The 26,244-nt window shown below is 38.3% G+C and overlaps 1 protein-coding gene across 5 annotated transcripts in view; it reads left to right on the top strand.

Moving 5' to 3' along the window:
• Nucleotides 1-26,244, top strand: part of Dock10 (dedicator of cytokinesis 10) — a 165,606-nt gene that overhangs the window by 53,748 nt on the left and 85,614 nt on the right. For all 5 annotated transcript variants that reach the window (XM_013009058.1, XM_013009078.1, XM_013009068.1 and 2 more), the window contains exons 5-14: nt 5,012-5,084; nt 5,357-5,479; nt 5,716-5,850; nt 14,463-14,646; nt 16,491-16,576; nt 16,864-16,947; nt 17,090-17,245; nt 23,413-23,634; nt 23,837-23,959; nt 25,520-25,602. In XM_013009058.1, coding sequence (XP_012864512.1) covers nt 5,012-5,084; nt 5,357-5,479; nt 5,716-5,850; nt 14,463-14,646; nt 16,491-16,576; nt 16,864-16,947; nt 17,090-17,245; nt 23,413-23,634; nt 23,837-23,959; nt 25,520-25,602 — 1,269 coding nt within the window. The remainder of the gene's footprint in view (nt 1-5,011; nt 5,085-5,356; nt 5,480-5,715; nt 5,851-14,462; nt 14,647-16,490; nt 16,577-16,863; nt 16,948-17,089; nt 17,246-23,412; nt 23,635-23,836; nt 23,960-25,519; nt 25,603-26,244) is intronic.

Below are 26,244 nucleotides of genomic sequence, written 5' to 3'. Positions count from 1 at the left end.
GGAAGGAAGGAAGGAAGGAAGGAAGGAAGGAAGGAAGGAAGGAAGGAAGGAAGGAAGGAAGGAAGGAAGGGAGGGAGGGAGGGAGGGAGGGAGGGAGGAAGGGGTGGAGGGAAGGGAAGGGGGGAAGGAAAAGGGAAGAAAAGGGAAGGAAATAAAAGGGGAGGGTGAAAGGGAAAGAGAGGGAGGAGAGAGAGTCAGAAACAAAGGCAGAGAGAAGGGGAAGAAAGAAAAAGAAGAAAGAAAGGAAGGGAGAAAAGGAAAGGAAAGGAAAGAGGGAGGAAAAGAGTGACAGAAACAGAGAGACAGAGAGAGAAAGGAAGAAAAGGAAGGAAGGAGGGAGGGAGGGAGCAAGGAAGGAAAGAAAAGGGAGGGAGGGAGAGCTTCCAAGAAAAATCACCTCTCTCAATTCACACTGCGATTCATCAGACAAACAGAATTAGGAAAACCAACAGTATAATGAAAGGACATGTCCACACATTCATGTCTATACCTACCCAGCTTCACACACGCTGGTCTGCAGGTATTCTTAACTCACAATAAGGTCAGCAGGAATATCATCAGGGACGTCCAGAGTTGGTTGAGTTTTCATATTGGCCTCATTTATATCTTCTCTCTTACACCTTTTTAGTTATTTTTGAATCATAATGCTTAAAGAGAATTTAAAGAAAATGTTAAAGAAAAAATTTATTTCATGAAAGATTCTGGAGATATGATGTTGTTATATAGCCGATAGATAGATAGATAGATAGGTAGGTAGGTAGGTAGGTAGATAGATAGATAGATAGATAGATAGATAGATAGATAGATAGATAGATAGATAGATAGATAGATAGATAGATAGATAGATAGATAGACACAATGTTTAGGAAACTCCTAAGAATCTCTTAACATTTGTATAAATTTGTGATTATTCTTTGTATGAAAAAAATGAGTTCAGAAGATTTCATTTTTGGTTACTCTTTATATAATTCATTTAACAATTTTAAAATGTTATGCAAAATTTCTGACAGACAAAAAGGCTTGAGTGCACTGACTACTTCCTCTATTCTGATCTCTGGGGGAGGGAGGAATATATTTTCCCCTGATGCTGAGCCTTGAACTCTGGGACCTGGGCATTGTCTACAGACTCCTTTGGCTCAAGGCCAGCACTCTATCACTTGAACCTACAGCACCACTTCCAACTTTTCCATGATTAGTTGGAGAAGTCTCACAGACTTTCCAGCCTGGGCTACCTTCAAACTACAATCCTCAGCTCTCAGCCTCCTGAGTAGCTAGGATTACAGGTGTGAGCCACTGGCACCCATCTGGAAAATATTTTTATGCTACTGTTTTTATTATCACATTACCTGCCTGTCTATTCATCTATCAGCACCATTTTCTTTTTTTCCTTCTTGCAGAATAAGTTTAAAATGTCAAACACAGTCTCTTAAACACTTTTAAATGCATCCCATTAAATGAAGATTTATGTGTTTACAGTCTGGTGTAGGGTGTTTAAAGTGAATTTTCACAATTTTACAAATTGTATGTGAACCACTTAATGACACTGGTAGATGTGTTTGCCTGAATAGCTTCCATCTCCATTGAAAACTTTATGAACACAAAATATACTGCACTTCCTCCTGCTCGGTCCTTACCTCTATGTCCTCCACCAAAGATAGCCTTTGCATGGGTTTTCAGATAATTAGAATCATACCCTGAATATTCTTGCGCTGCTGCTGGTGTTTTATCTTCAGAAATACCCATGTTGTATGTGGTGTGTATCTGTAGCTCGTTTCTGTTATGAGTAACTCTTCTTTGTGTGGAAATCTACTATAGTTTGTTTGGTCATTCTCTGTTGATGGACAATCCCTTCACCTTTGAATGGGGTTGTTCATTAATCACTTTAAATGCATAATCTTTGGTAAAATTTGGCTGTATTTTATAGGCTATCTCAGTCATCATTTCTATCTTTCAGATGAGAGGTCTGAGGAAAACAATAATTGTGAGAATTTAGCCAGACCCACTGAAATTCATACAAACCTTCTTTTTCTCTTTTGTGCCTTAATAGTTAAGAAGCTGTTCCCTGTCTCCTGTTTAAAAGTATGCTGTGGAAATCAGTGTTAATGGGGAAGTTGGGCTGTGGAATTGGCAAGATTGTAATCCACAGATACCAATATCAAACAAACAAAAAAAATGCCAGGTGCCAATGGCTCACACCTAAATTCCTCAGAAGGCTGAGATGGGAGGATGTGAAGATTATGGTTTGAAACAAACCCAGACAGAAAAGAAGTCTATGAAACTCTTACCTCTAATTACCAAAAATGGAGCTGTGGTTCAAGTGGTAAAGCACTAGTCGAGGAAAACAACAACCAAAAAACCTCAGGGACATCTCCCAGGCCCTTAGTTCAAGTCCTAGGACCCACATGAGAGAAAGAGAGAGAGAGACAGAGACAGAGAGAGAGAAGGGAGGGAAGGAGGGAGGGAGGGAAGAAAGAACCAAGGGAGGAAACTAAGAAAATGGAAATGTAGAATCTAGAATCTGATGAAAAACTATGAGAAGTACCTACAATTCTTTCATTAGGAGGAGAAAGTAGTATGCCATGCTGGCAAAAAGGGAAGAATAAGTAGTTCAGAAATGAAAATGTACTCAGATCAAAAGGAGTCTGGTAAACAATGACTGGTAGAGAGCCAAACGTGGATGCTGACGTCCAAGCTTGACTTTGCTTTTGTTTCTGAGTCTTCTTTATGTTTTCCCTTTCCTTTCATGGGTACTTTTTTCCTCAGTCTCTATATTGCCATATTTCTATTTTTTAAAAATTCCAGACTACTCCAGTCTCATCCTCTGCAAATGAAGGAATTTCTCTAAAAGTGACCATTTGAAACCACCCCCATTGAATCACAGGGAACTTATTTCTTCTCCAAAAAAGAGGGTCAGGTTATGTTCAAATGCTTTTACTTTGTCAAACAAATAAAATTGCAAAAGGAGATGATGTTTGTTCAAATGTCAGATGATATTAAGAAGAAACAAGATTGTTTTGGTGGAGTGAGAATAATTCACCAGTCATCTTAAGATAAAACTATAGTCTCCATTTGTTCAACTCTCATGACCTTGACCAAAAGAACAGGTAAGTTAACATCAGTGACAACTGAAGCAGATAAACTCAAGCATTTCTTATAGTTTAAACACAGAATGTTCCCTGTGGATTTATGTGTTGAACTCTTGGTCCTCAGCTAGTGGAACTATTTTGGGAGATTACAGAAACTTCAGGAAGTGGGCCATGTTGGAGTAATTAAGCCATTTGGGGACATGCCAGCCTAGATCATACCTGGTCCCTAATCTCTTTCTCTACATCTACTTCCTGTCCACCATGAAGTGAATAGCTCTTTGGCACATGTTCCTGATGCCATGATGTTTTGCTCAGATACATGGGACCAAGCAACATGGATCCACTGAGCCCAAATAAATCCTTCTTTCTTAAAATTATTATGTCAGGTTTTTAAGTGATAGTAATGCAAAAGTAAACAAATATAATCTCTAAGGCTGTACAGGGAAGAAAAGTAGCTACAACTACAGAATCCTTTGGAAGAGAAAAATGGCTGCAATCTTACCTAACATGTTTATTAAAGATAGCTCAAACTCATCTTTCTGAGTATAGCCAGTAGTTCAGAAAGAAGACTTTTAATCTCATTCACTGTATATTTATATGTATCCATTACAAGCCTCATTTTTATTTCTGTAAAGTGACAAGATTAGACAATAGTGTAGATCCTCAGTATTTCATACAAGCGTTTGATTGTACATACCCATAATTAAATAAAATAAGTATTCCCCTTAATACACATTGAAGCTTTGAACTTCTTTGGACTTCCAAATAAGTAACAGATGATAATGTATGTTAATGTTTTGGAAATGTAAATGATTACAAATCTATACATGTAGTAATATGCATTTATCACAATATATTTATTGAGCCCTACTCTATGCCAGACTTGCAGAAGAAATGGCATTGAAATACATATTTCCAACTCCTCTCTTTTAGGCCTCTGCTGTTAAATGACTGTTACCATTTACAAATACTGTCTGTCTGTTCTTTCTTTAGAAAGACCACAGACAAAACAAGAAAGAAAAAAGAAAATGGTATTAGAGAGGATTCATGACTTCACATATCATCCTTGACACTCAATAATCTGAATGCACTTAATTCCTTTGAACTGTACAATTCTAGCTGCTATAGGTGTCTTACCATAATTTTGGGGAAAACCAAATGGAAATGGAAAATCAGGTTCTGATCTCAGACTTTGCCTAGTTTAACAGTGAGGACCGTGGTTTCTATGTGTATGTGCTCCAACTTTCTCTGTGGTAAACTGGGAATTGTTGCATTTCTCAAGGGGAGGGTAAAAACAAAACCAACAGGTAAAACGCACTTAGTACTTGTGCAAATACACACTGGGAAGAATTGATGTATACACAAGTCTGTGGTCACTTCTCTTCCTCACCATGCTTACAGTTACCTAACTCAAAAAGATATACATCAGTTGACATAAATGTTAACTCTATGATTTAAAATGCTTTTTTTATGTATGGGGGACAATATGTAAGTTTGGGGAGAAGTTAACACTTTCAAAGAAAATAATAGAACCTTCACAGTTTTGCTGTTATTATTGCTTTTGGGGGGAGGGAGATGCTTGAACTCAAGGTCTGGACATGGTCTGTTAGTTTTGTCCCTCAAGGCTGGCACTCTACCTCTTGAGCCACAGCTCCACTTTGAACTTTTGGTAGTTAATTGGGCCTTAAAGTCTTATGAACTTACCTGCCCAGACAGGATTTGAACTGAGGTCCTCAGATTTCAGCTTCCTGAACAGGTAAAAGCCACTGACATCTAGTTTACAACAGATTTTAAGATGATGAATCTTACACAACTTGTAAGAGCATCAGCATAATAGTTGTTACCCTTGGAACAATTGAAATGCAACAGTGATTCCAATGACAAATCAGAATCTTTATTATCTTTTTCTTCTTTTTAAATATCAGAGCAGAATACAAAGCGGAGAAACTTCCCTCCCATTCCTTTGAGGTTGACCACGAAGATGCTGATAAGGATGAAGTAAGTGGATTGCTGCATATACAATGTTTAACCCTGAGGATCCTTAGTTCCAGTCTGGAGCTGGAGATTACCCATTCTGCCCAGTGATTCCTCAGCAGCAGTGATTCCTCCTCTGTTTCGTGGGGGCTTTTAAGCAAAGTGAATCCTATTTGTTGTGACACTGAACATAACTATTGCAGATGAGTCAAAGGGAAGGAAAGGATTTTAAGTGCAGTGTCTAGAATCTGGGATGTGTGGAGTTGACTGCCATACTAATGATGTCTTTTGTGCAGGATACTACTTCCCACTCATCGTCTAAGGGCGGTGGCGGAGCCGGGGGGACGGGTGTGTTCAAGTCTGGCTGGCTCTACAAGGGGAATTTTAACAGCACAGTGAACAATACCGTCACTGTCCGGGTAAGGACACCTCAAGACTAATCATCCCTCTTGTCTCTTTCTTCCTGTCGCAGCACAAAGGACAGTCACTTGCAATGAGTTTATGATCCCTGTCGTATTTTATTTATGAAGAACTATGAATGTTCTTTCTGCACAACATTGCCTTGCTAAAGGAATTTGCAGAATACTAATTTCCATGAGTAACCAGCATACTGCAACTTGACATCTCCCTTCTATCTTCTTTTCCTTTCTTTTAGTCATTCAAGAAGCGCTATTTCCAGCTGACTCAGTTACCAGATAGCTCCTACATTATGAACTTTTACAAGGATGAAAAAATATCCAAAGAACCAAAAGGCTGCATTTTTTTGGATTCCTGCACAGGTGTGGTGCAGGTGAGTAGAAATTCCTTTTCCCCCACTCTTTCCTCTTTTTCCATTTCAAAGTATATTCAGCAAATATTTATGAGCAATCTTCCTAAGTCAAGGAGTATTAGACATTGTGGGGGCTCAGCGAAGAACATGCACCCTTGATATATTTACTGAAGAAGGAAAATGACCACGGGTGTGTTTACTGTGTACAAGCCCACTAAGCTACAAAAATTCAGAAAGGTTATGCAATTCACATCATTCAAGGTGTGAACTCTAAAATGTTGTCTTTATCACGAGGTAATGAGAAGGTAGTAACTTAACAGTGTGCATACATTACATATCACTTTCTTCAAAGAGGAGGTCTTTTGCAAAGAGTTTTACACTGATTTCCAAAAGTTTTGTATCACAAGTGGACATAGCACTTTTAATAGGAAATGATATTCTGGAAGTTCTTCCTATTTAAACAGTTGTCCTAACTGCTGTGGCACAGGGAAACAGAATGATTCCATAGCCCTCCCCCTTTTCACAGACACTAGATGTATGTGCTTCCGTTCAAAATATTTATTTCTTTGATTCTGCTGGAGTTTCCCTCATTCATTCTTTCTCTTTTTTTTCTTTTTTTAGTCAGTTGTGGGGCTAGCACTCTGGGCCTGGGCAATGTCCCTGAGCTTTTCAGCTCAAGGCGAGTGCTCTACCATTTGAGCCACAGTGCCACTTTCAGTTTTCTGGTTATTAATTGAAGAGTCTCATGGACTTTCCTGCCCAGTCTGGATTTGAACTGTGATCCTCAGATCTCAGCCTCCTGAGCTGCTAGGATCACAGGTGTGAGCCACCAGTGCCCTGCTATCCCTCATTATTTCTTATTGTGTAAATACTGAAGCAAATAGCAATCTCTCATCAAATTTCACCAGACTCTGGCTCCTTGAGGATAAGGATTTTGTTTCCAGCCCAAAGAACTGTCTGTATTTTCTATGATCAGCGAGTCCCGTACTACATAGTTTGTTATGTCACAGCTGAGTTTATATCTTGAACTTTTATTGTGGGGCCCTTAGATATGTAGATGCAAAACTGATTTCTCTCCATTCTCTTAGTTCTGTCCTATTTCTGGACAGTTCATCTGTTAAAATCTGGAATGCCTTCCAGAAAGTAATAAGGCTGAACTTTAAAAGGGAAGAATTAATTATGTGTTGCTGAGTACTCTGCTAGAAGCAAAAGCTAATTGCTTTTTAATGCAGACTCTAGCTCTCTATATGGAAAGGGCAATAAGGATCTTTGAAAGTATTTTCTTTCCCAACTATACTTAAAAAGTTTGCTCTGGTGAGCAAGTTGACTTTTTTATTTTTACTTATTTTTTTATTGTGAAAATACCATACAGAGGGATTACAATTACATGGGCAAGGTAATGAGTGCATGTCTTATTAAGCATTGTTGCCTCCTCCTTTGTTTCTCCTTACCATCCCTTCCCATCTCACGCCCACCCCCCACCCCCCACACCAAAGTTGTAAAGTTCATTTTTGATATAACATCTTGTACATCTCATTGTTGCAATGGGCCCACCTGTATCCCTAGTTAAACAATTTGTTTTTTCTCTTCCACTCCACAAATTATACCAACATCAAATACAGTGAAAATAGGGGTTATACCGTGGGGGAGGGACACACAAAGCAACAAAGAAATATCTTATAAATATGTTAGACACAATAGCAAGACAGAAAAAACAGTTGAGTCCTTAACTTGGGATTCATTTAACATCAACTTACCTGACAGTTTCTGCTTGTCTCAGACATATACTAGTTCTTGCCAATAAGGGAGACCATGGGACCTATGTTTCTTTGGGCCTGGCTTACTTCACTTAATAGAATTTTTTCCCAAGTCTTTCCATTTCCTAAGGAATGGGGCAATGTCATTCTTTCTGATGGAGGCATAGAATTCCATTGTGTATATATACCACATTTTCTGGATCCATTCATCTCCTGAGGGGCATCTGGGTTGGTTCCAGATCTTAGCTATGGTAAATAATGCTGCAATAAACATAGTTGTGCTGTTAGCTTTAGTATGGTCTTGTTTGGGATCATTTGGGTAAATACCCAAAAGTGCATTGCTGGGTCAAAAGTGGGGAGCTCTATGTGGAGTCTTTTGAGGAACCTCCATACTGCTTTCCAAAGTAGTTGAACAAGTTTACACTCCCACCAACAATGCAGTAGGGTTCCCTTCTGTCCACATTCCCTCCAGCACCTGTTGTTATCAGAGTTCTTGATTTTAGCCATTCTAACTGGGGTGAGGAGGTATCTCAGTGTTGTTTTGATTTGCATTTCTTTTATGGCTAGGCAGGTTGAGCATTTCTTCATGTGTCTATTGGCCATCCTTCTTTCCTCTTCAGAGAAGTTTCTCCTTAAGTCTTTAGCCCACTTATTTATCGGGTAGTTGTTTCTTTGAGAATTTGTTGTTGGGGGATTTAATTTTTTGAGTTCCAGGTATATTTTAGATATGAGACCCTTGTCTGTTGTATGACTGGTCAAAGGGGATGACCATCCCCGATAGAGGAGTACCAGTCTTTGGTCAAGGGTTTACGAATAGCTGCGCTCCTCTGCTAGAACCTCCAAACAAGCTCTCAAGTTGACTTTTTTTTTAAATAAAAGTGACATTATATAGTAAGTTATATAGTAAGTTTCAGAAGTGCAGTTTATTGTATGTAATGTCTCTCCACCTGAAAGGGTCATAGAACACAGTGTTGGACCCACAACTTAGGGCTTTCGTCTCCCTTTCTACTCCAGATATCTCTTCTCCCTCATATCTTACCTAGACTGTGTTGCAATCCCTGTGTTAGAAAGCCTCTTGTTGGAGGAAACACAAGCCGGTCAATGTGCAAGTCATAGTTTGCCCACTAACTACCTGAAGACACTGATCTCGGATTTCTCATCCATAAAGCCAAAGTAAATGTGAAAACATTGCCAAAATATCTGGGGGACAGAAAGTCTTCCACCTTTCTTTCTTAATGGTTGCATCACTCACAAAGTTTACAACTTTGGAGGAAACACATTCCAATGTGGGAAAGCCTCTTAGTAAATATTGATTTACCTTCCTGAAATTTCTACCTGAGTGTGCTGGTTAGTCAATTTCCTTATCTGTTCATTAATTAAGTCATCCATTCAACAGGTTTATTTAGGACCTGTAATATGCTAGAAATACTGATTTTGCACAAGGCATTCAATTCCGCGCCAACTCACAATCAGAGAGGGTCATAATGGCTGCATGCTCACTTTTGCTCAGTCTCACAAGAGCAATAATAGTGATACGAATGGCAGAATCCATGGGATGTTCTAGGAGCATAAGACAATGAACTCTTCTAGGTCTGGCTGCCAGTTTACACAGCAAAGCTGGGTCTATAGGATTTGCCAAGATGAATTTTACATATTTGCCTTTAACGTGTTCCTCTAGGCTCTACATGTATGTTCATGTTTACCAATAACATATGGACATCATTGGGAACCTCCGATGACTTCTGGGAGACAGAGATTGATGTGTCATCACTTTGTGTGTGGGCTTCAGTTTTTACATTACAGCTCTTTTTGGCTTACAAATGTTTACAGCTGGGAAGGTTTCAAGCAAGATAGTGGAAGGCCTAACCATGGCACTAGTACACTCTTAGGCACACAGTGTGCGTGGAGATGAATCACAGGCACACAAAAGCACAGAACAAAAGAATAAGTAGAATGAGTCAGATCTCTTTAGTCCAGAATCATTGCCAGTTTCACTTGAATTAACCCCCACCAAAAAAAGGAGGAACAAAGCTTTCTTCCTCAAAAAGTGTTACCTAGCACTGGACATTCTTAGGGAGCTCAAGTTCATAGCAGGCTTTAGTGAATATACCATTTTAGTTTGCCTCATTCAGACTCAGTCTATACTACTATATTTTCCCAAGAACAATTCTTTTAATTCTTAGCTATACATTACAAGGGAGACCTTGAAGCAGAGAGAAACCCCAACTTCACTTTCTCAAAGACTTTAAATGATTTTCTGGTTAGCTTCAATCATCAATTAATAAACAAAGCAAAAACATTAATTTCAGCTTTCTACTTTTTTTTAAATATCATCAAAATGCCTTAGGCTGGCTCTGTCTGGAAGAGACTACTCTTAGTTTTGCTGCTTCCATTTTTGCCCTGAGACTAAGGAATATTTACAGCTCTGTTAGCTCATCTCGTTCCTTCAGAGTTTTTATTTATTCATTCTTCAGTCTCCCATTTATCCATTTCTTTCTCACCCATCCATGCTTACATATCAAATCCTGGTCCTGTAGAAGAGAATGAATGGCCCAAAAATTCATGAATGGTCCCTTCCTCAACAGTGATAATGGGTGATATTACTAGGTTCTGAATCTGCCACCCTGGAGTCCAAGAAAATGACCTCATGGGTCTAACCAAAAGCTAAACATGGAGGTCAGGAAGGAACTGGGCCCAGGTTGAGATGCAGGATCACCTTGCATTGTTCATTCCTAAAGATAGTCACCCTAAGGGAGGAGCAGTGAGATCCTGAAAGAAAACACATCTAGAAACCATAGCTATAGTGTTCTGTCTCCTTAACACGTAGAATGGTACCTGTAGTGTTCTTCATCTCATGAGTTATCTGATGGCAGTTGGTACAATTTATATTACTATTCTCCATGTTTATTAAAATAAAACAGAGAGATAACATGATTGTATTAAGTCACAAAGCTAATAAATAGCAACATTAGATTTGAGATAGATAAATGTCTGAGAGCACAGAAAGATGCCTGCAGAGATGTGGCCTTTATCACAAAGTGAGCATGCCCAGATAAATGTACATTTATCCTACATAAGCTGTATGGGCATAAACACCACTGCATGTATGGCTTTAAGCAATGAGTATTAGATATTGCATTCCTGTGAGCAAATACAGTTAAGAAAGCTAGTACATGCCAGAATTGTGGAAATAGACTTTTAGAAAATAGTTTGACTCCTGTCTTAAAAGAGTTCCCAGCCTATGGGAAGGTTACCCAGGCAAAAAAGGAAAAAAGTGGTGTGTGCAAATAAGACATGAATGGCATATCTCAAAGAGTAAGTCCTGATAAACAATGCCAGAATAAAATTATGTTTACCACTAGATGATGCCATATTTATTATAGTATATTTATATTGCACTAATTATATTGTATTACACACATATCATTCAGATAGGTTATATTTAAGGTGATTTGCTTGCTGGCCCTCTATTGAGTTAAAATGTAAACTTAACCATGGGAAGAACTTTGCTTGGATTTCTTTCAGTGCTGTGTGACTGGCATAAAGGAGTTATCTGATCTATTTTATTGCATGAAAGAGCACATAGGTCCTCAGATAGTGGGACAAGTGGCATGGATGACATCAACACCAATAACCTGAATTCGATATGGTATATTTCCTTTTATAGGTCTTCTTTTATTCCTGCAAAAAAAAATGTAAATGATGCTAGCAGCGTCATAGGCCTAATGGAATATTTTGTCTGGGTAACTTCCCTCTTCAGTGTTCAGTCTCCTGGCTTAGTGGTTTTCTTAGAGTGTGTATAATTTGAGATGTTTCCAGATGAGCAGAACATTGTGGAAGCAGACTTGTTTGCCATAATGCATTAAATGCTTTATAAGACAATAAAACATTTTCAATTTTCTGTTATTGATGAAACCACACAGATGACCTTGGAAATCACAGAGATGACCTTGGTGAGCTTCACTGAGCAGAGTGGTTGTGAGGTCTTCAAAGAACTCACTTTTAATGGAACAGAAGAAATGTGGGAATCAGGTTATGATTACTTCTTGCTTACCATTCCTGCGACAACACCTGCACTTGAATATTATTAGAACGTCGTCTTGGTTTTCTATTTTTGTCTTTCCTTTTTTGTTGTCTGTATGCTATTATCTTTGAGATTACCAAGATTGAGATAGAAAAGCCCTCACGCATCCTAATCATTACCAGCATAAGCTTCTCAACGCTGCAAGTGGTTCAATTTCTCTCAAAGAAATGGAAAATACTTCAGCTTGGAGAAATTGCAAGTCAGATATCTATTTCATCTCTAAATGCCCTCTTTTGAGAAACAAAACTTGTTATACTTTGCTCTGGTTTTTAAGAGTATTTTAATAATGCTATCAAAGTTGGGGACAATGTTTAAATCTTTGAGGTACACAATGCAATTTAGAAAATCAATTTTTATCTACATGCTGTTGTGTTTCATTTCTACTTGGCATCTGCCTTTGAAGTCACGTTGCCTCGACCCATTTTTAACTTTGGCCTATTGGAAACAAATTGTGGATCTTTCCATCTGCTGCTCCACTCATTTACAACCTCAAATTAGTCAAATATAGTCTTTCATGTTTATTTCCAAGACAACACTAATGATTCGCTTACATTCAGATATTTGGCAATACCCTCATGGTTGGTCCATTTCTGGTTGTTTTCTTGAGTATCTACTTCCATTCCTATTGTTTTATGAAGGAAATAGCACCTTAATAGAAATCCCTTAGACTTAGCCTATCAGTAAATGCCACAGGCAATTTTATAGACTACCCTCATCAGAATCTTCCTGGAGAGAGGAGGGCACCTAAGATTTACCTTCCAAAACTAGCTGCCTAGATATTCTCTTTGCACAATGAGTATCAGGCTACTTACTGCCTTTTAGGTTTCTCCTCACCCCTGTTCCCACTGAAGCAGAAATGATCTGCTCAAAGTACAACTCTTGACTTTCCCCTTAGCTTTGTCCAAATCATTCTTTCCTATGCTCACAGAGGCCAGTGTTCTCATCTAAACATGCATATACAATTTACACTTATTTGTAGGATTTATTGGTTAATGTCTGTCTCCCTTATTCTGCAAGGGGAGAAATTAAATGTATTTCTGCCTACTAGAAATCACCAATTTGACAGGCCCCTCTTTTATGGGTGACAGACCCTCTTCTATGGGAGTACTATCACTGCAGTAAGCATTGGGGATAAACATCATCTGCCCATATGATGCTTGTGAACTTCATTCCTTGAATGACTCATTGCAGAGCAAAGAATTCTTGGAAGACTCTACAGAGTGATGTTTGAACTGTGAAGTTCCACCATGATAGCCATAATCAACTTTTCCACTGACTAATTGTTCATTCTGCCTCAATTTCTTTTTCTTCTTCTTTTCCCTCTTTGCCATGAATACAACTACAGTTGGTCCATATCTTCCTCTCCTTCCAATGTTCTTCTCAGTCATTAAACTGTCTACTCCTTTTTACAGATTTCAACTTAGATATTCACCTATGGGAAAGGCCTGCTATGAACACAAACCTAAAGTATCTGCTTATGCCATTGGTCCATGTTGATCCAACATAGGGCCAAGGATTTCTGGTTTTTCATTTATCTGCTTGACCATGCTTTCGAACTTGTATTTACCCACTATTTCCCTGCTAGAATAAGAACATATTCTGTTACACTCATAAAAATATGACTATTTTCAACCTTGTTGTTAAGCCTTCTGTATATTAGCTATCTTAGGAGATCCAATAGTGAACAAAACTGGCCCAAACCTCATGGACAGAGATTTGAAGGAGAGGTGTATTTGTCAAAGCAAGCAAAGACAAATGAATGGCCTATAATTGCATATTAGATGCCATGTTCTGAGGACAAGAGCCTTTGTCCTCATGTCCTAGGCTGGGGATTAACATAGATTTTTTTTTTCAGGTGAGGTTTGAAGTATGAATACGAGTGAATAACCACATGAGGGATAAACCCTGTGGTCTCTAAGTTTGGGTGAATATGCATAGAATGAAGGGCACCCATTTTAGGACAGGCAGCAAGAAAGATGACAAGGAACTAGAGCAAGACCTCTTGGGTTGGTTGACAAATGCAAGGAAGAGAAGTCACACGAGAAAAGTCTGACGGTTGATGGAGAATCCAGAGCTTCAGCTGGTATTGGGATATTATTGCACCTTGGTGCCCTGTGAGCCACAGGACAAAATAAGAAAAGAGCCTCAGGTAGAGCCAGGATTATTGTTAGAAGTGATCAAGTGAAGGAAGAGCCACCAATGGAAACTGAAAAGTAGTGGAAATCAATTCATGGGGGGGGGGGGGAAACACACCAGAATAGAGTGTGATATGCAGATTAGGGAAATAAGAGTTTCAAGGAGGAGGAGATGCCTCCCCCATATTAATTCTGCTGAAAGGCCAAGGAAGACACAGAGAGGAATATCGCTTGAACACTAAAGCAGCAAAGACCCTGGTAGGGACCGGAACAAGTGCTTCCTCTGGAGCAAAAGGCCTTAGAAGCCCGACTGCAGAGAACCACAGGCTGAACACTAGGCAAGAAGACCAAGGCATGACTTGAAGAAGGTTGGAATACACGCACATTTGTGCCTGGAGAAGGAATTTGTAAGCCAACGCACCCAGGCCATCAACAAAATGCCAGCACACAGTATTTCTTAGGACAAACAGTGTTGAAAGAAACCAAGCAAAATGAGTACCACTCCCATAAAGTGTTGTCCTGTTCTGGAAAGTCTCCTTTATCCTTTATGTTGCCTACTTGTGTGAAATACGTCAGTCCCAATCCCACCTAAAATGTCTCTCGTGCTCTAAGGTTTCCTGTTTCGTCTCCCTTTCTTTTCTTTTTTCTATACCACAGAACAACAGGCTAAGGAAGTACGCCTTTGAACTGAAGATGCACGACCTGACTTACTTTGTGCTGGCAGCTGAGACGGAGTCGGATATGGACGAGTGGATCCACACTCTGAACCGCATCCTACAGATCAGTCCTGAGGGCCCAATGCAGGGGAGAAGGAGCACAGAGCTCGCCGACCTGGGGCTGGGTGAGAGTTCCAGGAGCCATCTGGGCTTGGCCGTGTGTGGCCTGCACTTTGGGGTCAGTTAAGCTGCTCACTGATATGTCCGGCTCATCATACATCCTTGAGCTGTTGGCTCACGGAACCACCCTAAATCATTACCTTTAGAGAGTAGTGGCGGATGAGTGGACTTCGGTATAACTGTGGGTTGAATGACAGTGATATGAGGTTGTTATTCAACAAATGATTTTGGAAATCGCCTGTCAGCGTCATCAAAAATGTAGCCACGTCTTGATGGGAAGTAAGTTATCTTGCAGGGAGAGTGTGTGGGCTCTTGCTTTTTAATTACATTTCTTTTATCTTTGTCCTGATTTGACTTATTTCATTTTAATTTTTAAACATAGTGATACTGTTTTAATTCTTCAACCTTTAAAGAAATTATCTTTAAGTAGTTGTATAAAGGGGTTTTAGTTCGATACGTCAGGTTATGAATACAATGCCTCTTGATCAACCTTTTTTTATCAGTCTTCCCCCTCTCTCTCAATCCCACCCATCCCCTCAATTGTCACAGCCTCAGTTTCACATACAGGGCTATTTTGACTGCATTCTCCTACCTTTCTTCTCTTCACCCATCTATCCCCTACCCCTGGGCCTCGTTCCTCCCCCTGAATCACTACATTTAACTAATGGATCATAGACTCTATAAAGGAGAATATACAGTGCTTCATCTTAGAAAGGCATCATGCCTTTGTACTTTTGGGCCATCCTAAGATGCACTTCTTCATGAAGTGTGTGTAATATTTTCTTAAGATTACTTTTAGAAAGATTTTTTTTCTACCTAGTGGCCTTCTAAGATTCTAGTTCATGCCAGCAAAGAAAATGGGATAAGAAAGAGGAAAGGAAGGGTGACAGGGCTTCATCCCAACTCACAGCTCGGTGAAGGCCAAGTTCTCTGGCGGCGGGAGTCAGTCACCACTGCCAAGGGAAAAGCAGCTCTAGACCTTTTGCACAGCACTCCCTGGCACTGTGGTACATTAGGAACCAAAGTCTGTTGAAGCTGTAGTCCTCTAAGGACTGTGTGCTATAAAGTAGGACGACAAAGGAGAAAACTGTTGTAGATTCTAATACGAGTACTATTTGTTATCATCAATATTTTGCATTCATGTATGATGTACTTAGTGTTAATCATCTAGCATATGCATGTTTGAAAGGTCCTGCAGAATTTTAGTAAATGAAGCTAGAAAATAGGTTTTAAACAGACATCATAAGGGTTATCACAAATATGTATATATTAACTCTATGTATATAAAACTCTACTGCCTATGACTGAAGTGAGTCAACCCTACGTGAATGTGTAGTATGGTAAAGATTCAACGCTCTTGTCACCATGCGATGGTATCATTGTAAAGATCAGATGCTTGCCAGGAGGTCTTTTTTATGTAGGAGAGAGAACAAAAAGGTGTAGGCTCAACATCCCTCTGAGCTCTTGAGTCTAACCTATTTGAGATTACCAGAGGCTAGAAAAGTCTCTGAACAAATCTGGGCAGAGTGAAGCATGCTTATAATCCCACCTACTTGGGAGGTAGAGGTCAGGAGGATCATAGTTTGAGGCCAGCCTGGAAAGAAAATGTGAGGGAGACGCTGGTCTCAACCAGCAAGCCAGGATCTGTAATGTCAGCTGTGCAGGAGCCATAGGTGGGAGAAGAGCAATCTGAGGCTACCCCAGGGAAAAATTAGACTTTGGAAAACCAAGCAAAAATACTGGCTCAAGTAGAGAGTTCTTGACTAGCAAGCATGAGGCGCTGAGTTCAGACCCCAATACCGCAGAACAGAACAGAACTTAATTATCTGTCTTGATCTGTCTTTTCAAGATCCACTGCATAATTCTGTGACTTGTGAATGCACGCTGGAGGAGACGGATTCTTCAGAGAACAGCCTACACCCAGACTTTGCCAAAGTAATAAAGTTGACATTCTATTTGCAAATAAATCGGAGCTACTTATTACTTACCAACTTTCAGAGCGAAGATGGAATGCTTTCGTTTCAGAAGTAGACTAGAGTCCTTCATAAATTTCCATTAACCTAGGCATTTCGCTTAATGAGCACAAGGCATTGGGAAGTTGGAGCATAGATTTCCAACATTTACCAGGTGTTAATCGATAAGCTTTAAATGGTAGGAGCTGCTTCTTGGTGGTGTGGACAGGGCTGGGCTACAGACTGAGATTAACCTGGCTTTCTCTGCAGTACCTCACAGAAACAGAAGACAGTGTTAAGACAACGCGAAACATGGAGAGGCTGAATCTGTTCCTGCTAGACCCAGATATAGATGTAAGTCAGAATTCCTTCTGAGCAGATAGAAACTAGACCCCTTACAACCAAGGTTTCCTATGTGGAATTTCTTTTTCACCACGAGAGTTTTGATGACTAAAACTTTTACACACTTGGCTTTTGGGTTGTTTTTTTTTTTTAGACCCTGAAACTTCAGAAAAAGGATGTTTTAGAACCTGAGTTTGTGATCAAACCCTTTGAAGAGAAAGCAGCAAAGAGAATTATGATCATTTGTAAAGCTCTCAACTTTAATCTTCAGGGATGTGTTACGGAGAATGAAAGTGATCCCATAACAAACGTGAGTTTCTCATTTGATGACACTCCCACATACAGCCCCCAATCACACCATCACCTTCAAAAACCTTTTCTACAAGCCTGGCACCTGTGGCTTATTCCTACCTGTAACCCCAGCTACTCAGGAGACTGTTCTCTCCAATTAACCACAAAAAGCCAGAAGTAGAGCTGTGGCGCAAGTGGTAGAGTGCCAAGCTTGCGCACAGAAGCTCAGGGAATGGTGCACAGGCCATGAGTTCAAGCCCCAAGACAAGAAAACAAAACAAAATGACCTATTCTGTTCCTACTCATTCCAAATGCACCATGAAATGTACTTAACTACATTTTTCCACATTGCAAAAGCCACAGGTTCTGAACTAAGTCTGTCCACATGCAACCAGAAAAGTCGCATTAAAAGACAGTGTTCTAAATTCTCTTCATGACATTAGCACAATTAACTCAGTACTCAAATTGGCTTTTTTTTTCCACGCCAGCCCTGGGGCCTGAACTCAGGGCCTGGCACTGTCCCTGAGCTTTTTTTTTTTTTTCAAGTTAGCACTCTAACACTTGAACTACAGCTCTACGTTTAGCTTTTCTTAGTGATTAATTGGAGATGAAAGTTGGTTGTGGGGCTTGAACTCTGGGCCTGGCACTGTCCCTGAGCTCTTCAATCCAAGGCAAGTACTCTACCACTTGAGCCACAGCGCCACTTCCGATTTTCTGGTGGTTCATTGGAGATAAGAGTCCACAGACTTTCCTGCCCAGGCTGGCTTTGAACCGCCATCCTCAGATCTCAGTGTCGGGAGTAGGATTACAGGTGTGAGCCACCAACATCCAGCTGATCAAGATGTTTTGTACTCACAAACTGACCTGTTGAATTAAAACCCCTTTGTTCAACCACTTAAAGATAATTTTTAAAAAATCAGTAAATCAGAGTGTCTTAAAGTATACAGTCCTGTGCAGAAGCTGACTTTTTGTATTTGAGTAGGTCTCACCTATCAAAAATAGGTTCAGAAAACACAGGGTTATTGTTCTTTTACATACCTGTTCATCCAGGTATGTTCATCATACCTGTTCATCATACCTGTTAAGTTGGAGTGTTTGTGTTGTTTTTCATTTATTTTACAATGCATTAAAAATAATTCCATTGTACCTACAAAAAATATTACAGAAATTTGTGAGTTTCACCTTAATAGACATTTATCATTTCATAATACTGTTTTGTAAACCTTTGCACATTTATTCAGTGACATTTTTAGCTCCTTGCTCTTAATTTAATGAGCATGTTTAAAGTAGTGGAATTTTTTTTCCAAGTTACTGAAGACCCAACCACTATGTTTAATAAAAGAGCATCTAAAGACCTGGAAAAACTATTCCATGATAAGAAATAGCCATTGACAGCATGTAAATTTTAGTCCTCACATTGAGGAATATATTCAAGTTGATGGACTTACATTTAAAATACTTCCTTGAAAATAAGAATTCATTTAAAAAATCCATACTAATAAAATTGCCTCATGATAAAGCTACATTTTGATTTTTATGTTCTTGAATTTTTAAGAATGCAGAATTCTAAACCTAGGAAATGAGGGTTTTATTTGTTAGCTTTTGAAAGAGCTTTGTTAAGTAAATCCATATTGAAAAGGTAACAATTCAAAAAGTAAGAGTTGACATTTAAATTGAAAAGATGGATTGAGGGAAATAAATGAATCACGGTATGAGCTTTAATTTCAGCTGGGTTATCAAATAGGTAATGCATTACCATTCACTAAACAGAAAGGAAAACTAAAATACAACAATTCAGGAAAACAAAACTAAAGATTTTATTATTTGACCTTCAAAGTGTTTTGAGTTCCTGAGTTATGTTCTTTTTAACATTTTTTTTCATTTTTCAACTCTTAGCTGACGAAAGCTACCACAAACCAGAGTTTTTATTAAAGTAAACTGATAAAATATAAACTTTTACTTTGTAATGACCATACTAAAAATAATTTATTACCTGACCACATGCCTATAATTAATGGCTCGTGCCTATGATCCTAGCTCCTGGTAGTCTAGAACAGGAGGCTCAAGTTTGAGGTTACACTGGACAGAAAACTTCAGCCAACCCTTTCCCAGCCCATAGCTGTGTGTGATGGTATGCCCCTGTCATCCTAACTTGATGGAAAGCTGAGAAGGGAGGATCATGGTTCCAGGACAATCTAGGCAGAAAAGCCATACTCTGTCTCAATAGAAGGAATTGGACACAGTAGCACATGCCTGTCATCCTAGCTACTATAGGAAGCCTAAAATAAGTGAATTGTTTTCCGTGCATAGGCCTGGGCAGGAAGTGAGATTCTAGCTCAAAAATAACTAGCACAAGTAAGAGGCTGAAGAATGACTGATTGGTAGAGTACTTGCCCAGCAAGCCCAAGATTCTGATTCCAAACACCACTACTGCCAAAAGAATAATATTTGAATTGTATTTTATATATGGAATTCTAATAGTAAGAGAGCTGGTGAGTATTCATATCATTAAGGAATAGAACATGTACCTCTGTTATCACCTAGTCCTATTTCTACATTTCAAAGGTTAGAAGTCATTCCTTAAGCATTTAATAAAAGCCTCAACATGAGTGAGCCTGTGCAACAATGAGCCATAGTATGAGCAAGACTTTTTTCATAACCCTGCTTGCTGACAGGACACTGGCATCCTCTCAGAATTAAATGACATAAAATGAAAGTGCCGCTAGTTAATTACATAGCTATGTAATTATGTATATGTTTATATATAGGCTTATAGGTGTTTACATATAGCTCATAATTAATATGTGTCATTTCTTTCAATTTAACTTAATCTCCACTATATTTAGCAGTTTTTTCTATTTTCTATTTTTATTTAAGTAGTCATACGAAGGAGTTTATGAATGTAATTTGTCTTGATCAATTTCACTGCTCTCAACATTGTCACCTGTCCCTCCCAACCAGTTCTTAATCTTGTAGGATATACAATCAATATTTGACCGCATTCCCACCTTTTGGTCTTCATTCATCTTCCCCTCTCTCCTTGATCACACCCCACTCCTTTCAAATTCCCATTTCCTGGTGTTTATTTTATTGAACGATGATTTAGCCTTTCTAAAGAATTCTACTGTTTTGAGTTCTCCCCGGAATTCACTGTATTTCAGTTAATACATTTGCGTTCAATTGCATACCCCCCCAGTGTTTACTTATATATTTATAAATTAATTCTGGCTTCCACATATGAAAGAAAACATGCAACCCTTGTCTCTCTGAGCCTGACTTACTTCTCTTACTATGATTTTCCCCAGGTCCTTCCATTTCTTTTCAAATAATGCAATATGCTTCTTTCTAATGAATGAATTCCATTGTGTATAATGAATCTTATTTCCTGTGACACTCTAAAAACATTTAATAGTTTTTATTTTTAGAAACTTCTTTTCAGAGTTGAGGATGTAGCTCAGTGATAGAGTACTTGCATAGTGTGTCTGAGGTGCTATGTTTGATTTACAAGGCTGCAAAAATCGAAATATAATTAAATTCTCCAATAATAAATATCTCTCTACTTCTTAATCCCTTTTCTTCTTAGTTTATTTTTAAAATTTAATATGTTACTCAATGCCTTTTTTTGTTTTTTTATTGTAAAGGTGATATACAGAGGGGTTACAGTTTCATAGATCAGGTAATGAGTACATTTCTTTCTGAACCATGTCACCTCTTCCCTCGTTTTCTCCCAGTTTTTCCCCCCTGACTTCCCTTCCATCACAAGTTGTATGGTCCATTTTCAACATAGTGTCTAGTGAGTATCACTGCCGCATTAGTTCTCCTAATCTCTTAAGTAGGTGCTTTCCCACTGATGCTATGTATCTCTTTTGTGTGTTGGGATCTCCTGGGACTTCCTATTCTGACTCTCTTAGTGCCATGACTTAAACAAAATCCCCAGGTTGAGGTCTACAGCCCAAATTCATTGATTAGACTAAAAACTCATGTATCTACCGCCACTAGGATTTTTACAGATGACTTGTACGTCCCATTCAGAATTCCTCTTTGTATCTTTATTCCTTGTATCCATAGATATTATTCTCAATTTAGGTCCATATGGTCACAAATGTGGGGATTTTCTTTCTTCATGAGCCAATGTTCACCCTTTTTGCCGTGAACCAACACACACATGCAGTGGATTTCAAACCCCTTGACTGTACTTCCTTAATATTTCTCAACTTAACCACGATTTTGTTCTACTGTAATCTCGCTCTAGTATTCTTTTCTTGTGTATTTTCATATTATTTTCTTTGCATAGGTCTCTCATCCTAGTAAGTTCCTTTTTCATTAACTCTACTCAATCCCTAATTCTTTAAAACTCAACTAATAATTTCCTGTGTTTCTTCATTACTTTACCCATTTTTTCTTAATTTCCCATCTTCTACTTTCTTTCTGGAATCTGGACAAGAGCTTAAGGGGGAATCACAAAAAGTTCTGGACCTGGGCAAAAATTCAAGAACTCTGGATGGTGAAGAGAAAGAATTCACACACAGGCTTGGGTCTAGAGACATGTCCAGATAGGTGTACAGAGTAGGACAGAGAAGGTAGTTGAAAAGAGAATGGTCACTTTGAACCAATGGGTAAATGAATTGAACAAATAAGTAAATACATTCATGGTAATGAAATCCAGCTATCTCATGTGAAAAGACATCTTTTCTGACAAGAAAAACAGAGAGATTAAAAGAAATCTTTCATTGTCTAGATTGGAAATGAAATTCTTAGCATGAACACACTGATTTTTAGGAAACATTATATAGAGAGAGAAAGAGATAATTGAAAGTATATTTTAGTATTTTGTGTGTGTGTGTGTGTGTGTGTGTGTGTGTGTGTGTGTGTGTGAAAGAGTAAGAAAGTAAGATCAGAAACCGCAGAAACAAATAATGTCTCAGTAACAGTGATCACAAAATCAGGCTTTCGATTTCTAAATGTTACCTTCACTAAAATGAATCAGAGGTTTCTAAAGAACTATCTGGTGCATGGGAAGCATAAATTGAACTTCAAATATATTGTTGGATAAAGAAAATGATGACCTCCCAAAAACACTTAAGAGCTACTTTGAAAGAATGCCTCAAATCTAGGACAATTTGAGCATCACCACAAATAAGAAGAAATTGGTACTTCTCCATATATAATCTAGAATAGATTAATTATATTTAGCAGTGAGTGACTATTTTGTGTAAATGGTTAAATGAATGAATTAACGGAGAAGTGGAATGATCATCTTTACACTGGAATATTAACTAATCTATGTAGCCAAATGATGGAAATAGGTAATCTCATTAATAACCAATGTAGTGGTTGTTGATTCTAGTGGGCATTATCAATGAACTAATTGCACTAAGTTGGATGAGTAGCAAGACATTGGGAGTCGTTTCAGAATACATTTTCACAAATTCTGATCAACTATCAAAGAGAAAATGATAGGTTCACAATTAAGAAAACTAGCTACACCAATATGACCATATGAAGGTTACCTTTAGAAGTGTTCAGAGTTGAGATATATTGAGTGTGCTCTTGACTCAGTCTACTTCATAATTATTTGAAAATAAAGAAAAAGTATATGTTTTTAAAAACTCAAATGGGACATCAACTCTTCTTAGGAAACTTCCTACCCTCTCTGCCTTTCTACACAACTTGATGCTCAACTAGTTAACACACTATGCTTTCAGATGTATTTTGTTCACATAATGTATTAAAATACTTAATATAGCACAAGCATAAAGTAAATGCTCAACAAATGTTAGCTCTTATGATTCCATCAAGTTATGATCATTTTTAACTGCAGAAATTATTGTACAAGTGAAGTATTTCTCAGTGCAGTCTAGAATTCCATTCCAAACTTCCCAGAGCCTGGGGAGAATGAGATGACACATTTTCTCAGAGCATCAAAGAAATAACTAAAATGGTTTGCAAGCCAATCCATGGATGGGAATACTTTGATGAGAAAAATAGTGAAGAAGTAAATGAAATACATCCCTGGGGTGTGAGGCATCTGCTGGGGGAAAGAGTTTTGGTCTTGTTCACTGAGTACAGAGGAGCTTGCTTTCTGCATGTAGTTCCTCCAGTGCTTTGTGAAACAATATACTACAAAGACTGTAGATAGAATACTAACTGTCTGTCCAAACCATCTGCCTATTGTTTTTTGTCTAGATTGAGCCATTTTTTGTGAGTGTGGCACTTTATGACCTGAGAGATGGTAGGAAGATTTCTGCTGATTTTCACGTGGATCTAAACCACACAGTGGTCAGGCAGATGCTCTTGGGGCCTCCCATGGCTTTGGAAAATGGCACCATCGACACCATCACCCCAAGACAATCAGAAGAACCCCACATCAAGGGACTTCCAGAGGAATGGCTCAAGTTTCCAAAGCAGGTGGCACTTTTGTTTACTTGCGATGGAACAGAAAATTCTTGTTCCACTGATTGGTCCCAACAGTAGATCATATAAGATGGGCAATTTTTCCAAGCAAAAATGTTAATGCATGTCTTTTTTATAAAAAGAAAAACAGCACATTTGTAAATGTCTTCAGTGTGCCTTCTCAGATGTGTAATACCTATTTCTTTTTCATACATAGGCTATATTTTCTGTAAGTGATCCACATTCTGAAATTGTTTTGGTGGCCAAAATTGAAAAAGTCTTGATGGGAAACATTGCAAGTGGTGCTGAACCTTACATCAAGAACCCAGACTCCAACAAGGTAGTGTGTGTATTTTCTTATAAATAATATCAATTGCTTTCAAGAAATAAAATGCAAGGCTGAATTGTCAAGTTTGATAAATGTATAATTTTAAACATTTACTTATTAGTGAAATAAGCAGGGAAATTCTTACATATGTGTTTTTGGTTTGTGGGGTGATATTTTTAACTGAGCAGTTTCTGACCTCTGAGACTCTATTGGTGGAAAAAAGTTAAATGCAGATAAAGTTTTAATCCCAAGGGTTAATGTATAGTGAAAAATTAGGAATAATTGGAATGAAACAAGTGAAGATCAATTGTTAACACATCAGCAATGCAAATGATGAACTAAATCAAAAAGTAAGACAGATAATTATGTCCTTGGTACGGAGAAAAAAAGACAGAGAATACCTTGAATGACAGAACTATAGGTAAAGTCTGCTTGCTCTTACTGTACTTTTAAATGATGAAATTATGTATTATTGATGTTTCAGAATAAATATAAAACTAATTTATTTTCCATGCAAAAGTAATACATTAAGAAAGTAGCTCCTAAGAATTAAATTTGGAAATTATAAAAATCTAGGGTAAAGTTTAATAGATTTTACCGAGTCTCTTATTTCAACATTTGGCAAACTACCTGTTCATGCAAAATCCATCTGCTTTTGTTTTGTTTTGTTTTGTTTTATTGTTGGTCGTGGTACTTGAACTCTGGGCCTAGGTGCTGTCCCTCAGCTCTTCAGCTCAAGGCTAGTGCTCTACCACGTGAGCCACAGAGCCACTTGTAGTTTTCTGAGTAGTTTGTTTATTGGAGATAAGAGTCTCATCGACTTTTCCTGCCCCAGATGGCTTTGAACTGTGATCCTCAGATCTTAGCCTCCTAAGTAGCTAGGACTACAGGCATGAGCCACTGGTACCTGGACCCATTTGCTTTTGTAAATAAAGTTTAATTAAAACAAGGTCAGATTCATTTATTTATACCCTAATATGTATGGAGCCCTGGTTTCAGTATACAGCACTAAAAAGAATACTGATTGGTTCATCCATGGATTGTACCATGGCTACTTTCCTACTGTAGCAACGGGGTTGAAAAGTGTGTCAGAGGCAATATGGCCCGTAACATTCTTTAGAGAATAAGCCTACTGACTTCATTCAATCAAAACAAAGATATGGTATTGACTGTGATTATAAATTTGTTTCTGTTGTCCATTAAATATATTATGATTTTTAAGAGAGAAGGAAGGAAGGAAGAATTGAAGGATGGAAAAGAGGGAGGGAGGGAGGGAGAGAGGGAGGAAGGAAGGAAGGAAGAAAGAAAGGAAGGAAGGGAGGGAGGGAAGAAGAATAAGAAGAAGGAGAAAACAGTTGATACTCAAAAACATGATACATTTTACATTTAGAATTTTCATACTAAATAGAAATAATCATGACCTACAATAGTTTGAGGACAAAAGATATCATACAGAATCTGACAGAAATCTACAGCTTCAATACTAGATAATATGAAAATTATTAAATAGTATTTCATATGTATTGTTAATAAAGGTCTGTTCCTAAAGAATATCTCAATTTTCTCCTTTAGTTTGCACAAAAGATACTCAAATCCAACAGACACTTCTGTAGCAAGTTGGGGAAATACCGCATGCCATTTGCCTGGGCGGTGAGGTAAGTTATCTACCACAACCAACAGAATAGAAATACATTATTTGCAGTCTACATTGGAAGCTCCCATTTTTTTTAATTTTTATTTTTATTTTTTGTGAACATACTGTACAGAGAGGTTACAATTACATGGGCAAGATAGTGAGTACATTTCTTATCAAGCATTGCAGCCTCCTCCTTTGTTTACCCTTCACATCCCTTCCCAGTCTCCCCCTACCCCCCCACCCAATCCCCCCACCACCACCAAAGTTGTAAAGCTCATTTTCCACATAACAACTTGTACTTCTCATAGATGCAACGGGTCCACCTGTTTCCTTAAACTACTTGTTTTTCCCCATCTCCTTCACAAATTATACCGACATCAAATATAGTGAAAGCGGGGTTATACTGTTGGGGAGGAACATACAAAGCAACAAAGAAATAATCTTATAAATGAGTAAGAAACAAATGCATGAAAGAAAAAACTTTTAAATACATATCTAAGGGTTCATTTTCCTAACATCACATTATCTGACCTTTTCTGCTTGACTCATACATTTACTAGATATTGCAAATAAGGGAAACCACGGGACCTATGTTTCTTTGCGCTTGGCTTACTTCACTTAATATAATTTTTTCCAAGCCTTTCCATTTCCTAACAAATGG

This window comes from Dipodomys ordii, unplaced genomic scaffold (assembly GCF_000151885.1).
Source record: "Dipodomys ordii isolate 6190 unplaced genomic scaffold, Dord_2.0 Scaffold1, whole genome shotgun sequence".
Lineage (NCBI taxonomy): Eukaryota > Metazoa > Chordata > Mammalia > Rodentia > Heteromyidae > Dipodomys > Dipodomys ordii.
This window is presented reverse-complemented; position numbering and strand designations above follow the sequence as displayed.